The sequence below is a fragment of the Malaclemys terrapin genome, chromosome 8, assembly GCF_027887155.1.
Source record: "Malaclemys terrapin pileata isolate rMalTer1 chromosome 8, rMalTer1.hap1, whole genome shotgun sequence".
NCBI classification, from domain to species: domain Eukaryota; kingdom Metazoa; phylum Chordata; order Testudines; family Emydidae; genus Malaclemys; species Malaclemys terrapin.
In genome coordinates this window covers 6,296,556-6,312,702 of record NC_071512.1, presented here as the reverse complement: position 1 = coordinate 6,312,702, position 16,147 = coordinate 6,296,556, and the positions used below count along the sequence as shown (strand labels likewise).

The 16,147-nt window shown below is 51.9% G+C and overlaps 2 protein-coding genes across 5 annotated transcripts in view; one reads left to right on the top strand and one right to left on the bottom strand.

Moving 5' to 3' along the window:
- Nucleotides 1-669, bottom strand: part of DCTN4 (dynactin subunit 4) — a 16,862-nt gene extending 16,193 nt beyond the window's left edge. The window contains exon 1 of one of the 2 annotated variants that reach the window (XM_054037425.1): nucleotides 491-669. In XM_054037425.1, the coding sequence (XP_053893400.1) occupies nucleotides 491-625 (135 nt within the window). In that variant the 5' untranslated portion in view covers nucleotides 626-669. The remainder of the gene's footprint in view (nucleotides 1-490) is intronic. The other variant, XM_054037426.1, reaches the window with a different exon arrangement.
- SMIM3 (small integral membrane protein 3) lies at nucleotides 502-16,147 on the top strand. 3 transcript variants are annotated; one of them, XM_054037433.1, is made up of 3 exons: nucleotides 502-589; nucleotides 1,820-1,923; nucleotides 13,595-16,147. In XM_054037433.1, the coding sequence occupies exon 3, from the start codon at nucleotides 13,606-13,608 to the stop codon at nucleotides 13,789-13,791; it is 186 nt and encodes a 61-aa protein (XP_053893408.1). In that variant the 5' UTR covers nucleotides 502-589; nucleotides 1,820-1,923; nucleotides 13,595-13,605; the 3' UTR covers nucleotides 13,792-16,147. The 3 variants fall into 3 exon arrangements, with proteins under 3 accessions (XP_053893408.1, XP_053893410.1, XP_053893409.1); XM_054037434.1 differs by lacking the exons at nucleotides 502-589; nucleotides 1,820-1,923 and adding exons at nucleotides 7,743-7,808; nucleotides 10,898-11,167; XM_054037435.1 differs by lacking the exons at nucleotides 502-589; nucleotides 1,820-1,923 and adding an exon at nucleotides 7,601-7,808.

Genomic DNA, 16,147 nt, shown 5'->3' with positions numbered 1-16,147 from the left:
GTCCCTGGCCAATAATGGGAGGCGGGGGGGGACTGGAGTGAGGGGGCTTGTTTGGGGCTGATCCCCTCACAGATCGAGAAGGGGGGAGGGGGCCCAACCCCCATGAGGCCAGGTGGGCCCCCCCCAGGTAGCGCCTGCCTAGGACATGGGGGAGCCCCTGCCAAGCCAGGCCACCTCCCTATAGTCCAGACGGGCCTGAGTAGCTCCCACCCCCTCATGAATGCCTTAACCAATCAGAAGACGAAGCTGGCCGACAGACAGCGATACAAACTAATCAAGAAGCCAGCCTGGTGCGAGCCCCCCGCCCCCATGTAGTTGAACCAATCACAGGGCTCGAAAGCTACTTCAGCCCCTCCCCCTCGTAGAGTCCTAGCCAATGGGAGGGACCAGAAGGCTTGAGCGGCAGGCGATATGGCCAATAGGCGCCGGGGGGGCCGCCCTCCTCGCTGGCCTCCGGTTCGGCTGGCGACGGGCCGGCCGCCGGGGTTACCTCGTGGGAGACGCACTCCAGGGAGCGGAGTTCGCTGCAGTAGCGGCAGAAGTAGAGCTGGGAGAGCGGCGCGCGGATCTCCTTTTCGCCCCGCACCAGGTACGAGACCCGCTCCGACTGCAGCAGCGACGCCATCTTGGGAGCCGGGGCCCAGCAGCCACCGCCTCGCCCCGTCACGTGATCCGGGCGCGCGGCACCCACGTGACCACCCAGCCACTTCCGGGAAAGGCACGTGGTGGGGGTTCAAAGCGGGTAGTTCCCATGCGGGCCGGTAGGGGGAGCTGTGTGCCTTCGCCATGTGGTTCTATAGGGGCTCTGGAGGGCCTCACCAGGCCATGAGTCTATAGGGGCTATGGGGGGTTGGCCCCTAGCAGTGCACCCCCCCAGCCAAGCCACAGTCCTCCCCACTCCGAGCAGGGGCGGGGCCCGCCCTGTGCCATGCGCCAGGAGGGATTGTGGCCTGGCGGCAGAGCCAGCACTGTACCCCAGCAGCTGCTGTGCCCGTCCTGGGGCGACTCCCCTGGGTTTCAGTAGGGTTACCATACGTCCGGATTTCCCCAGACATGTCCGGCTTTTGGGGCCTCAAATCCCCGTCCGGGAGGAAATCCCCAAAAGCCGGACATGTCCGGGAAAATAGGGAGGGAGGGGCTGGCGGTGCTCGGCCGGGGACTGGCGCCACTGGGGCCGGTGGTGCTCAGCCAGAACCAGGGCCAGCGCCCCAGGCAGGGCCGGCTCTGGCTTTTTTGCCGCCCTAGGCAAAAAAGCCACCTGCCGCCCCCTCCCCAGCGCGGCAGGGAAGGGCGCCGAGCCTGGCCACGGGCTGCAATCCCCGACCAGCCGGAGCGCCGGGGAGAGGTCGGCGAGCCCGCTGCGGCGCCGCTCTCCCAGGCGGCCAGAGCGCCGCGGGGAGGGCGGTGAGCCCATTCGCGGCCCCGCTCTCGGGCCGGAGCGCCCCGCCGTGCCGCCCCCCTCCAGGCGCCGCCCCAAGCACATGCTTGGTGGGCTGGTGCCTGGAGCTGACCCAGCCCCAGCTTACCTGCTGCCTCCCTGTTTCAGGCTTCCCGTGAACATTTGATTCGCGGGAAGCAGGGGAGCGGGAGCAGCAGGGGGGGCGGAGCGTTCAGGGGAGGGGGCAGAGTTGGGGCGGGGAAAGGGCGGAGTTGGGGCAGGGGCGGGGCCCCATGGAGTGTCCTCCTTTTTTTAAATTAAAATATGGTAACCCTCGTTTCAGGGGATTAACAGCTGAGATGTATGAGCCCATTCCTGCCTGCTCTTTGGCTCCGCCCTGTTCTGTTCCTCACCTGGACTCTCCCATTTGTGTTATTGTAGCGCCCAGCAGCCCCGGGCAGAGAGCAGGACTCCATTGTGCTAGGCACTGTACAAACTCAGAACAGAAAGATGATCCTGGCCTTAAAGAACGTTCGTTCTTAATGGTAAGTGGGTGGCCATGACAGACAGACAGGAAACGCAAGGAGACAATAAGACAAAAGTGTCCAACCATGGAGCACAATGATGCATAGGTGCCGATTTCCCTGCTTTCCCCTGGGAGCTCGACCCCCCCCCCCCTCTGCCCCCGGCCCTCCCCCACTCCACCCCTTCCCCCATTCCAACCCCTTCCCCAAAGTCCCTGCCCTCTCCCTGCCCCTATTCCAACCCAGGGATCAGAATTCACTTGCAATATTGCCAGCATCAGTCATTCAAAAATCTGAGTCAGGCCTCAAAAATTGTGAGATTGGCTTTAAAAATAATGAGATGTTTTTAAAACTGAGTTCTTTTTATTTGCCTTTTACTTTCTGAGCCTGGCTACACATTTTCAAGTTTTTCTGTGCAACCATAATTGCTAGAAACTTACTTTTTTTTTTTTAATGAAAACTGAGATCCTCATGCAGTCTTGTCATTCTAGGAGCTGGGGCTTTAAGAAATACAGCAAAATACGAGACTTGCAGTAAAATTGTGACAGTTGGCAACTCTGCACTCGATTCTCAATGTAAAAAAATAGAGTTTTTGGTTACATATGCTGTTCTTCATGTCCAAGGTGCCACATACTATATTGCTCAGACAATACATCCTTCGACTTCCAAGACTGTTGGCTTTGGCTCTAAGTATCTGAAATTGCTTTATGAAGTTAGATATTGGTAGCAGAGTGACTTACATCAATGCATCAGCCCTTAAGCTCTCAGTAGTGAAGCTGACATGCACAGCCGGGAAGGAGATGTAGACTGGGATGCTGGGTTCCCCCATTACGTTTTGTAAAAAGCCTGCCGCCGAGGTACAACAGAAATCAATAACTGAAGTTTATGTGGAACCTAAGCAAAGACAAGAAGACGCATGGGTGCCCATCTCCTAGGCAGCAGCGGTCTATCAAATGCTCTTCTTTGGGCTTTGTTAACAGAGTTAAAAGTGGTGGTGCACCCAATGAGGAAATAAACTACACTGAGGAAATAAACTACAGGAAATAAACTACAGTAACTGACAAAATCATCTGAGGAAATAAACTACAGGAAATAAACTACAGTAACTGACAAAATCATTGCCAATCTGCGGAGCCATCTAGTCAGAGATCCCCTTTAATAAATAAGTGCTCAAACAAACTTGGCGCCACCATCCACTCAATGCCAACCAGGCAGAACTGTGCCAGGTTGGGATCTTTTTAATTACAGAGAGCCATCATATCTGCAGAATTTCCCTGCCTTTTACAGGAAGTGCCTTAAAACCCCCCCAGACTTTCACCGTTGCTCAAAACCATGAGGAGTATAAACTGGACCGTGAAGTGCCAGAGTTGTTATGGCCAAGCGACTGGCAGTAGCTCCCTGCTGTAACAGTGCCGAGAAGCAGAGCAGCTCTGCGTTACAGAAGTGCCTGCGGGGCAGGAATTTTCTGTTAACGTGATGTCCACCACCATGAAATCCAGAGTATTCCACTCAGCAGAGCAAGAACAGCCTGGTTTTTAAAACACATTACCATTCTAAGTGATTTAGGATGAAAAGAGCATATGCTGTGGATTTTGTGATGAACTCTGTCATTCAAAGATTGGCTCTGAAGCTGGAACTCACGCCTTTAAAGTGACGTGGTGGCAGTGAACGCTTAATAAACCATACTTATTTGGTACAACAGGCCCTGGTTTTCACTGCTTTTCTATCTCTAAAAAGACAAGTAACCACGCAGTGGGTTACCTGTGAGAGTCCCTTGCATCTGTGACTTAATCCATCATGAATATGTTCCAGATGGATGCTAAGAGCAGGTCTCGCTAGGGATTAAAGTATGGGATTGGGAATCAGGATATTTGGGTTCCAGTCTCAGCACTGCCACTGACTTGGGGAGTCTCTTAACTGCTCCAAGCATCCGTTTCCCCATCTGTAAAATTAGGAAAATAAGTTACCTCCCCAGGGCATTTGAACTTGTTAATCATTGCTAAGCACTTAGAGAGCCTCAAATGGAAGGTGCTGCAGAAGCGCAGTGTATTATTAGAACAACAAGGAGTTCAGTGGCACCTTAAAGCTTATGCCCAAATAAATCTGTTAGTCTTTAAGATGCCTCTGGACTCCTTGTTGTTTTTGTGGATACCGACTAACATGGCTACCTCCTGACGAGTGTATTATTAAAGTAGCTGATGAGTGCTGGGGAGTTCCCTCCTGCCAGGCTGTCCTCAAGAAAGGCGTTAGGAGTTTTTCACTTGTGCTGTTTTGTAATCCGCCACTGGGAAGCGTTGCAGGACAGCGAGAGGCCCAGAAGCACATGTTTGCAGGTCATTGTTAGTGGAAGGTTTCCCACTAGAATCTCCTGGGCTTGAGACAGCTTCATTAAGGGCGCAGAAAGTCTCCTGGTCTCCCCACATTCTCACCAAGATGCAGCTCCGCTTCTCTAGGGATTCAGGCAGGTGGGTGTCGTGATTTCAGGTGGCTTCCTGTTACTCAGACACATTCTGAGGTTGCAGTCCCTCCCCACCGTATTCTTGTCTACTATGTTCTCATTATTTCCCTCCCCAAATTCTTTCCTGGCTTGGTGTGAAAGGCTGTTTTCCATCCCAATCCCTTTGAATTGACCCACTCGGTATTCTTTCTACACCCCCAGGTAGCAATGAAATTCTCCAACTCCATTAACTCTCTTTGCTCTTGGTTTGCTTCATGCTGGTGAGATGAGACCTAATTGATGCCTGGGTGTAAGCAGGTGCAAATGACTTCAGTGGAGTTGTAGCCACCTCTATTAGAGCTGGATGTGGTCCACACCGTTTCGCCGGCAAGCCAAGACCGAACGGGACTTTCTTGTGAAAAAGCAGCCTCAATTTGCCTCTGCCCTCCGATTGTTTGTGGGTCATTGTAAGAACCGATGGAACATTAGGGTTGGCAGCGTGATCACCAAATCATGCTCTATGTACAGCATAGTTTCACACCGTCTAAAAGGGAATGGTAGCAAAACGTCCCGAGGCAGGGTGATCCAGTGGTTAGAGCACCGGCCTAGCACTTAGGAGACCCGGCCTCATCTCCCTGCTCCTTCTCAGACTTCCTGTTTGACCTTGGACGAGTCATTTGATTTCAGTGGAGGTCAGGAGTTTAAATAGCTTCTCTGTGCCTCAGTTTCCCTGTAAAACAGGGATACTAGCGCTGCCCTGCCTCACAGGGGTGTTGTGAGGATACAGACTGCGGATTGCTCAGATGCTAGGGTAATGGGCATCTAAGTACCCCACATAGATAGTCCCTTGTAGGTGTACCTCTTCCATGCTGTGGCGTTCTCAGAGAGACATTAGAGCAGGAAAAGCCCTACTAACTGATTCAGTCTCCTCCCACTGCAGGCTTGTTCCCTGCAGTGCATTATCCAGCATCTTAATGGCAAGGAGTGAAGCTTCTAGCCTTTCCCTCTGGAGACTAGCTCACAACATCTCACTGCAGGATGCTTATCAGCCTCACTTTTCCCTTTCACCCTATTAGCTCCTAGTTATTCCCGCAGGCACCACCCCAAACAACTCCTCTCACTCCCCGGTGTTTATACCTTCCCCAGGTTTGTCGGCTGCTCTCAAGCCCTGCTTCGCTGTGTTATACAGAAGAGTGGCTGCAAAAAGCGGAGGTGCTCTTCTGGTTTGGTTTTGACTCTCTGTTTTAGTGATTGGAGGCAGCAGGACTGGATGGATTTTTTTTCCCTGGGCCTTTCGTATCGCCCAGGGTAGTGGAAAATTCCATCGGGATTCAGGAACAAAGCCGGCCTTTTTGTCACAGTCAGGATCTTGAGCTGCGTGCCAAATCTTAGCAAAACAAATGTGTCCCAGAACACTGGGGAATCCCGCGTGCTGACTCAGAACTGCCCATTCCCGTGACTTGAGGGTCAGGCTTGCGTTTCGTATCGCCCCAGCTCCCGGAGACAAGTGATTCCATGCAGGCGTCAGCTCTTGTGTATAAAGAAGGGACGTTTCTAGCCCTTTGGGCTGTGGAGGAAGGCCTGGAAATAGGACTCCTGGGCACCAGAGAAGAAGAACCCAGCTTTATGACATGTTTTTAAAAATTATGGTTTTGGGGGATGGGGCATGCTTGGGGGTTGGCAGAATGGTTGGCTGTGGAGAGCCACGAGGATGAATGAGTCCTCGACCCAAGAAGGTGTCTCCGTTTTCTCAGGGAACTCAGTGTGGTGTCACCCCCTCCTCTCCTGCAGAATTTCAGTCTGTTTTCCCTCCCCAGGACTTCCCAGCTCCCCCAGGAACAGGGCCGGCTCCAGCGGCACTTTGGCGGCAGCTCCACTGCGCCGCTGCATTCTTTGGCGGCAATTCGGCGGCGGGTCCTTCCCTCCGAGAGGGACTGAGGGACCTGCCGCCGAAGAACTGAACGTGCCGCCCCTCTTCATTGGCTGCCCCCGGCTCCTGCTTGCTGCGCTGGTGCCTGGAGCCGGCCCTGCCCAGGAACTCTGCTTAGCCGCAGCCCTCTCCACAAGGGACTTGGTGCGGTGCTGCCGCAGGTCCTAGCAGTTCAGTCAGGGTCCCCACATTTCCAGCACCTGACAATGAGCACAGAAGGGACCGGCTCCGGTGGTGCTCAGTGTGGATGCAATAGCTGGTTCCTCCTAGCGCCACTAGACTCCCCGCGCCTGGCATTGGAGAAGCAGCCCAGGGGAGATGAGCAGACGGCCCTTGGCCCTCTCTGCTTCGGTCTTGGGCCTGGCAGCGAGCTCCCTGGTACACTTCCTTTCTTTCATTTTAAATTTCCAAAGGAATAGCAAGGAAATGGTTTGGAGAACACAGGGCTCCTCCAGGTGCAAGTGGCTGGGAAATATAGACCCCTGGTCAGTGCAGGATGCCTGGGACCGGAGCACAGGGTGGAAGGAGAGCAGCAGGATTTGCAGGGATGGGGTAGGAACGATGGAAGAGGGGCTGGGATTTGCAGGAAGGACTTGGGGCCAGCAGGATCCATGACTTTTAAACCTTTGATTGGTTGCTCCTCCTGCCCCAGTTCCTGACAACCATTGCCTTCACGCTGACCACAGCAGCCGGAACCCTTAAAGCACTGGCTCTCAGCCTTTCCAGACGACTGTCCCCCTTTCACGAGTCTGCTTTGGCTTGTGTACCCCCAAGTTTCACCTCCTTGCTTGCAAACGCAGACATAAAAATACAAAAGTGTCACAGCACATTGTTACTGAAAAATGGCCGCCTTTCTCATTGTTACCATATCATTATCAACTACATCAATTGGAACATAAATATTGTACTAACATTTCAGGATATAGAGCGGTATAAACAAGTCATTGTCCGTATGAAATGTTAGCTTGTTCTGACGTCGCTAATGCATTTGCTGCAGCCTGTTGTAAAACCAGGCAAATATCTAGAGGAGTTGATGTACCCCCTGGAAGACCTCTGTGTACCGCCAGGAGTACATGGTTGAGGACCACTGCCTTAAACCGTGTGCGCGCTTTCCTGGCGTGTACATGGGCACTGGGCAGCACTGAGCCAGAAGGCGGCAAACAAAGACTCCCTTATTAGTGAGGGAGGCAAAGGCCATTCAACCAGACTGTACGTCCCTCTTCCTGGAGAGGGAGTGGGCAGAGAGCTGCACATAACTGCACACAGCAGCTTTCTAACCAGAGAGAGATTCATACACGCACTGTGTTTCCCCACCCACCCACACACACACATTCTGGGCTTCCAGGCAGACGGGCGGAGTCAAAACTCAGAAGGGCTGGACCGATCTTCCTCTCTTACACAGAGAATTACGAGCCAGCTTGTTGGTTCAGCGTGGTGGCTGGGAAAGTTGTCTGCTAGCTATCTTGGAAGACGGTCTGAGTCTCTCTCTTCTTCTTCCCAAGGAGTCCCCTAGTCGCCGAGCTCCCAGGACGCCAGCAGGTAACTATTAGCCCTTTCTTTCACTAGCTTTTAAGCACAGCAGCGTCTTGTTCTTAGAGATGATCTTCAGGTGCAAAATTTGGCTTTGGCCCCTGAATTTCAAACACTCAAGCGCAGGAGGGTCTGATTAATCTCCCAAGTAGTGTAGCTTGATAGAGTCTTGTTTCCTGGGCTCTTAGTCCAGTCCTGCCTTCTGAAAACACAACTCATGCCAGAAAGGAAAAGCCTGGGTGCATGTGTGCTGTTGCTGAGATCTTTAGCCACCAACAGTGAGGGGCCATGTGATTTTTCTCATCTCTTCTGTGTGTCCATGTCTTCCCTGTTTATCAGTATGTTTTGCTTTTGCCTCATTCTGCGGTCACTGCGTTTCCCCTTTTAGCTATCCCTCCCTCCCTCTCTCTGAGCCGAATCACTGAAGAGACAGAGCCACAGGACGAACAGGAGCTTTTGGTCCTTAGTTTCCCCCGTGCGCCTCCATGTCAGATAGTCCCCCGTCCCGTCTCCCCCCCCTCCCCCCCTGCTTCAGGAAAAGTGACTCATTTATTCCTGAAACATCTTTGAAAGATGATTACAGATGAATGTTCAAAAGTTAAGAAAGTCGCTGCTCCTGTTCCGGCAGCAGCCTTAACCCACCTGGGCTAGATCCTCCTTCACTTTCACATGCCCTGGAGTAAGTGAGTGATGGACCCCGGCATAAATGAAATCAGAATCTAGTCTATTGCCTTTGCTGTAGGTTTATTTCCAGACCAGGGTTGCTGGCCCTGATACGGCATTGGATGATGGCTGCTTTGGCATTGGGATCTCTCAGCCTTCTGCCATGAGAGCAGCTCTCCTCGCTGTCCCTGGCATAAGTGCTTTGGTGTTAGCGCTGGAGTGGGGAAAGCACATGATGGAAATGAGCTCCCTGCAGAGAGAATTCTTTCTGACATTCGAGCAGCTAGCAGTAAAACTGGTTACCGACCCGTTCCACAAAATGGGCAGCGTCCGCAATCGCCACCTTACCCTCTGGGGAGTTAGAATAAGCCCAGCCTGTCACGTTCCTCAGATACTTCTCTAAATTGAAGGGCGAGGAAAAAATAATGAACAGAAGTTTAAGGTGAAAGAATTGAAAAGAAAAGTCTCCTTGTCGTATGTCGTTACGGAGCTCAGGGTTTATTATACAGCCCAGCTGGGATACCAGGCTACCTCTGGGGGAGTGAGAGCAGAATAGTGGATAATGACAGGAGAGACACCCTGGAGGTGGGGAATAGACCCTCTGACATGTGGCTTCCTAGGAGTGGGTGAGCGTGATGGTGCAAAACGTCGCTAATCAGAACTGTGCTACAGAATGTAGGAAGCTGCCCTGCCCTCTCCCACTGGGGCCCTGCCCTCACCCCAGACAAAGGGGAAGGGACATCTGTTCCTAAGTGCAGCTTGCTTCCTCCCTGGTGACATTTAATATCTTATAAACTGGGGTGAGATCCAGTGCCCAGGAGTGCGAGGGGCTGGCAGCGCTGGCTGGAATCAGACATTTTACGCAAGTGCCCCATTCTGGCAATGGACTTTTATTCTAACCTGCCCCACCCTCTATTTATTCCAAACCTTTCACCCCTCTCAGCTCTGCCTATGCATCTCAGTCCTTGTTATTCCAGTGCAGAGCACAGAGTGCTGAATTAGTTGTGCCACGTGTCGTTTCGAGTGGTGATGTTGATACCCATCCAGTGGGCACTAAACTAAGGCCACCAAGCTTCATTACTTTTTTTAACCTACTGCAGGCTAAGATTCGAACCCAGATCGCCAAAGTTGACAGCACAGGGATGTACCCTGCTCGGTGCCACTTAACCCAACATTTTCCGAATTGAGCCTAATTTGCATGCACCATCACCACACGTGTGCACAGGATCACAGTAAATGCACTTACAAATGACCATCTAGGTGTCTGTCCATTTGCACGCACATTACCACAGCTGCAGGCACGGTTGCAGGAACTGCACACGTTAGGTGCTCCACTGAGTAGGCATTTTTGCCACAAGCACCGTTTTCAAAAATTGGTGGGTCCTGCTCTCCTATTGGGTGTTTCCTTAGGCAAATCATAAAACTACACTATGGGCAGATAGGTATGGGGGCAGTTCGGACGCAAATACAGTGCCACTGAATCTTGGTCTTGAGCCCCAAGCAGGGACAGTGGAGAAGGACTGGATGACCTTCTAGGCCTCATCCACCTTTAACCTCTGTGCTTCTAAGCCGAGTGCTGGTGGGATCGTAGCAGTAGTGAGCACTCATGTCGCAGAGGGCGAATGTGCAGCGATTACCAGGCCTGGTGGTTGCATAAACAGCCCGTGTTTCCAGAAATCCCTTCAAGGCTCTGCTGTGGGTGCAGCCTGTCCTTTGAATCTGCATGAGCTTTGACCTAACGTCCCCAGCATTAGCTGAGATTACGGCTCTTATCTGCAGGGCCCTGAAGGCTTGACACCTTGGTTCCTCCCGCCCTACCTTTGCTGGTATTCGTGTGACGACAAGCGCCTGCAATAGTGGAAGTCCTTGCTGAGCAGCTCCAGAGTGCCATGGCACGCAGGGCGCCATTAGAGGGTTTGTGCCGGCAGGTGCACGTGCCATATTTATAGTGCTGGGAACGGAAATAACAATCAGGATCCATTTAGAGCTTGGGCCAAAATAATTCCATCCCGCTCTCTCCCTGGGGTTACCTAGGTGGCCAACATTTACTAGCACATGCACTGGAGAGGGAGATCGGCTTGTGCATTTCACCCACATACCTCAAACAGAACAAGTTTTTAGTGCCCACCCGGGATGGACTCTCCTCTAGGAGGAGGAGAATCAGAGCTGTGTCTCTGGGTCTCAGGCGCATCACTGAGATGGCAAACGAGGACATATATTTTCTCCCAGACTGATACCCACTTAGAAAGCCCACCACCATAGCCTCTAAACGCCTTTTTGGCACTACGGACTTCCCCAGGACCACTCACATGAGTACGGATTGCAGGATCAGCCCCTAAGCGTGTGCACCATTTGTCGCCCCCGGGGTTACTAGATCTACACCTTGACCAAGGTAACTTTCCTCTGCTGCTCACCTAGAAGCTTGTTCTTCCCAGGGGTCTGTTTTTGACTCAGCCCCCACTGCATTTCTGGGTGGGCCGGGGCACAGAGCAGGTCGTCTTTGCTGAGCGAAGCCCCCACTATGCTGGAAGAGTAGCTTTTAACGTCAGTTGAAACGTGCCAGCGAATTCTTGCCCTGAAACACGCCTGAACCTGCTGATGACCTAAGGAGGCCTCTCCCCTGCCACATGGAAGCGCATGGACCTGCATCACTCGCATGCCAACTTCAACCACTCCTCCCTTCCAGCCACATCCTTCATAGACAGGTGTGTGATGCGGGAGTGGGTGGAGCCTGGTCTGGGCCCCGGACTCACCTAGGGAAATGTGTTTGCTCAGAGCTTGGGAAAGACACATCTCTCCCCTTCCCGGTCTCTCGTTACCTGCAGCTCTATGGGGAAGGACGGGGGCTCCTGGGGGGGACTGGGAGCAGAGCCAGTGACTCAGTCCCCTCTCAGAAGACCAGTCTAGCTGGCGTAACAACCCTTACACCAACAAACGCCTACATCCCTCAGGATTGAATTACAAACAGCTCTGCTCATTCCGTCACACTTTGATTGTTCATACGCAGATGGATCAGAGAACCCCAGAGACAGGTCTTTGTCATGGTTGGTTCTGTTTAAACAAAGGTTCGCTGGGCCCTACTTTGAATGTCCTTCCCCCGCCCCCCGACCCTCCTGTTTAGAAAGGAAGGGCTGTCCAATGGTTAGGACTGTAACCTAGGAACCGGGAGGCCCATGTTCAATTCCCTTCTCCACCACCGACTCCCTGTGTGACCTTGGGTGAGTCACTTAGCTGCTCAGTGCCTCAGTTTCCCATCAGTCAAAGGGGGAATGTAGTACTACCCTACCTCACCGGGGTGTGTGTGCGAGGATAAATGCATTAAAAGAGTGTGAGGCACTCACATGCAATGATGATGAGGGCCAGATAAGGATCTGAGAGAGAGAGATTGTCCCGCTGCTCCACTAAGCTCTGGGAACAAGATAACACCCAGACCCTGGGCTCAGCTGTGAGAAAGCTCTGCAGAAGGAGGGAGGAGGCAGAGGAAGGTTTGCTCTGCAGACTAGCACTCTGAAGTTGACTGGAGAGACATGAAAGAGGAGCAGACAGTGTGGGGGTGGATAAAAGACCAGAAAGATAAACACAGCCCGTCAGTCTTACCTAATGGTGTCATCTGATGATTTTCTGGTAATTAAACTATTAACTCCATGACTCAGAAGGCCACGATTATGGGAAGAGAGATGCCTCAAGGGAGCAGAATCCAGTGGAAGATGCCACAGCATGAATCCTACAGCCCGGTGTTGTCAGAACCCAGCAGAGAAGCTAGAAAAGTAGCTCCAAGATGGAGAGCATTGGTTGGACCGTCCATCCCTGATTCCCCGGGGAAATCCCCAGAGCAAACAGACGTGACACTGGCAGCCAAGGCCTTGAGTTTAAATCTGCGATTTTCCAAAGTGCTTAGAGGAATTAGGTACCCAACTTCCATTGACTGTATGGTGGATTTAGGCACCTAACTCCCCTAGTCTCATTTGAAACTCCCAGCCTAAAACAATATCTATACTAATACTGTGGTAGTCAGATTCTGAATTTCTCCTGTGCAGGGTTGTTGTAGCCATTTTGGTCCTGGGATATTAGAGAGACAAGATGGGTGAGGCAAAATCTTTTACTGGCCCAACTTCTGCTGATGAAAGAGACAAGCGTTCGAGCTACACAGAGCTCTTCTTCTCACTAATTTCAAAGATTTCCACTCAGCAATGCACACATCACTGTATAACTGGCCGGAATGCCTGGGTCGCTGCTTGGTTCTCTCAAGTCATATAATAATAATAAATAATTAACTATTAGTATTTTACAGCGGCTTTTATCCAAGCCTTGCATATGCTGGGCCTCCTCACAGCAGCTTTGCAAGGGCCACTTAACAGCAGGTAAATGGAGTTACATACATTTATTATATATGTATATACAGAGTTGGTAAGGTACTTAGTCAGTGCCACACAACAAGTCAATGGAAGAGCTGGAAATAGGGCTCCTGGCACCCAGCCCCCTTCTCTAAGCATCAAACCAAACTTCTTTGTTTGAAATGTGAGTTCACGAGTTTACATTTCTGCCACGTCTGCCTTGCACAGAGTGCTTCAAAATACAGATGTCTGCAAAAGTAATACATTGTGCCAAGGACGTACCTTGAAGCGCTGACGTTTGTAAAAGTTTAAAACTTACGCAGGGTTTCCAAATACATTAGGCAGCAGCACCAGGCAAGCTCCAGACATGCAGGGTAGGGTTTGAAAATCTCACCCGAAAGGCCATTTCGTCTGCTTGTGGCCCTGCTCTATTGCTGTCGATCATAAAAAGAGCAAAGTGGGGGGTGGAGGAGGCGGAGGCCTTAATGTGACCTGAGAAACCAGAGGAGGAAAGTTGTATTTTCAGCCTAGGTTGGGAAAGGCTGGGAGTGAGATGGAAAGAGACAGTTGGTGATTCTGTAGTGCCAGGGGTAAATGAGAGGAGGGAGAAGGTTAGAGATGGGATGGGGAAGGTGAGGAGGGGGTAGGATGGGGGGAACCATGGAGGAGAGGGACGGGGGAAGGCATGGGGTGAGTGGGGAAGAGGAGATGAGGGATGGGATATATAACTATAGGATCTTTTCTGGACTGCACTGCTCTGTGTCCTGCTTTATCCGTAACTCTTACTTTTTGTGGCAGAGAGGAGGAGGATGGAAGTCATGAGCAGCCCAAATCCCACCATGTCTGCCATCCCCAAGCACATCCTGGACATCTGGGTCATCGTGCTGATCATCCTGGCCACCATCCTGGTCATGACGTCCATGGTGCTGTGCCCGGCCACGGCTGTCATCATCTACAGGGTGCGGACTCACCCCATACACAACGGGGTCGTGTGAGAACAGAGCCCGGGGCCGGCTGGCTGCCCTCAGGCCACGCTGGAGAAAAGACAGTGGGCGAAGCATGCAGCTCCCTGAGCTGACTCCATATGGGGCAGCAGCATGGAGGGGTGGGGACCAAAGTGCCAGCCAGGACATGGCAGGAAGCACAGGCTGATACTCCTGGGACCAGAACTCCCTGTGCGTCACCCAAATGCACCCAAGGGAGCTGGGTTAGTCACCCACTCCGACTGGTGACAAAGCTTTCTCTGGAGTGAGTCCCGCTCGGTGGGTGCAGCGGCCCAGAATGCCCCTGTCTGGGCTTCACCTCATGCGCTCCAATCAAAATGGCCCCCTCGTATTTACCCGGCGAGCTACTCGGAAATGACAGGGAAGCAGGCCAGGCGCCGCAAAGGAAATGTTCAACTTCTGAGAGCAAAGCTGTCGAAATGGTTTCCAGATGCGGTCGCTTTGGACGTTGAGCGACTCGCGCCGGGCCGCTCTCCCTCGCTGCGAGGGCAGGGGCTGGTGACCTCTGGTGCCTCACAGCTGGGATCTCCCGTCTGCATGCCCCAAGCTCCCCCAGGCACTGGAGAAGAACAAGGAAGGGAAGTGGGGTTCAGTGAAAGTAATTTATTTGGCATGGGGGGAGGGGATCCATGTAAGGTGGCAAAAACGGGGGTGCATTTGGCTTCTGGGTTTGCAAGGCCATGGGACAGTGAAGGGGCCAATCGCAGCCGTGTCAGTCTTGCTTGTTGCAGGCATATGGTGTAATTGTACCAGAAATGTACTAGGCGTGCTTTCAGGGGAAAGCCCTTTGGCTAACAGCTCTTGAGAGTGACACAGCATCATCCCCAAGCAGCCAGTCACCCCTTTTCTGGGCTTGTCACCTTGTTTTGGTTTCTTAATGTCTTTGTAATGAAAGGGCTAGATTGGTGCCCGCTGAACGGGTCCAGCCGGAATCAGTCCCAGGTTGCAATATGCCTCCACCCTGCTCTGGAGAGGCCCCTATTCCAGGGCTCGGGGCCTGTTCAGTCTGGGTGGTCCGTTCAGCCTTTGACCTCTCTCCAGAGATTGCCAACATGGAGTCCGTTACTATGGTGCTCTGTGTGAGAGGGACACCCGGCCGCTGGGAGCTGGGCTCATGGTACACAGACTCTCCCCAGCTGCCAGAGCGTAAATCCGTGCTGGATGCGAACCAGTGCTGAAGACCCCCCCCCCATGTCCTTAACAAGCACAAGCCCCGTAGTTCTCCTGCAGCCCCTCTGCTCTTCCTTGCCCAAAGATGGGGAGGAAATGGTTAACGAAACAGGAGAATGCAAATTCCAAGCCAGCGCACAGAGAGAAAGTGCAGTTGTAGGGATATTAAAGAAGGTACTAACAGTGATTCCCCCAAGTGACAGTGACCCCCCTCATAATTTGTCCCCCACACTTTACAATCCAACAGTTTCACCAAGTACAAAAATCTCTTGGGTCTTCTGTTAAAACTTGTAAGCTACTGTCTGTAGAAACCATTGATTGTATCTATCCTGTGAAAGATACTTTCTTACTATGTAAAATTTACAAACAAGTTAATTGACTTTGTTCTTGAAGTTATTGATACAATGTAAACAAACACTATACGCCCGTTAAGTGACTTTCACTTCATTCAACGGCTCCTAGGACAGACCCCCCCACCCTGAAGGGCCGGGAGTCTCAAACGAATTAGCACACACCCTGAAAGTGGTGGAGACAGTAAATTAAAATATGGTTAAGATATGGAATGTAAGCTGATGAATGCTTGATATACATGAATGGTTAGGGAGGTGCCAGCCTAGAAAGGGAGTATCCATTGGCCGAAGAATGTGTCAAGTGGATGACCAGAAAACCCCTGGAGGGTAAACTGGGATCCACCCCAGCACCTGGAAGGATGAGAAACACAAACTTTGGACAGTTTGGAACCACCAGAAATGTGCCCAGGAATGTGCCATCTGCTGATTGAGTCAGCAACAGCAGGATGAAACCGCTCCCATAGACTAACACAGGAATTAATTCCTATAAGAATGGACTCTCAAGACTGATGACTTTGAGTCTCTGGTTCTGCTGCCAACCTCCAGGAGCATCAGGTGCATCTGACACAGACTCGGCTGCATCCTCATGACCAAGCTACCTGGCCAGTAACTTGGCATGAGCAGCTTCTAGGCTGGTAACTATAACACCTATACAGAACTTGAATGAATGATTGTGTGAATGAATCTCTCTCTATATATATATGTGTGTGTGTGTGTATAAGGAATAAGTAGTGATAGGAATAAGTAGTCAAACAACGTTGTTTACTTTTATCTTTTGCTTTATCATTATATTTACAATAAATGTGGCATCTTTGCCTTATCCCTCT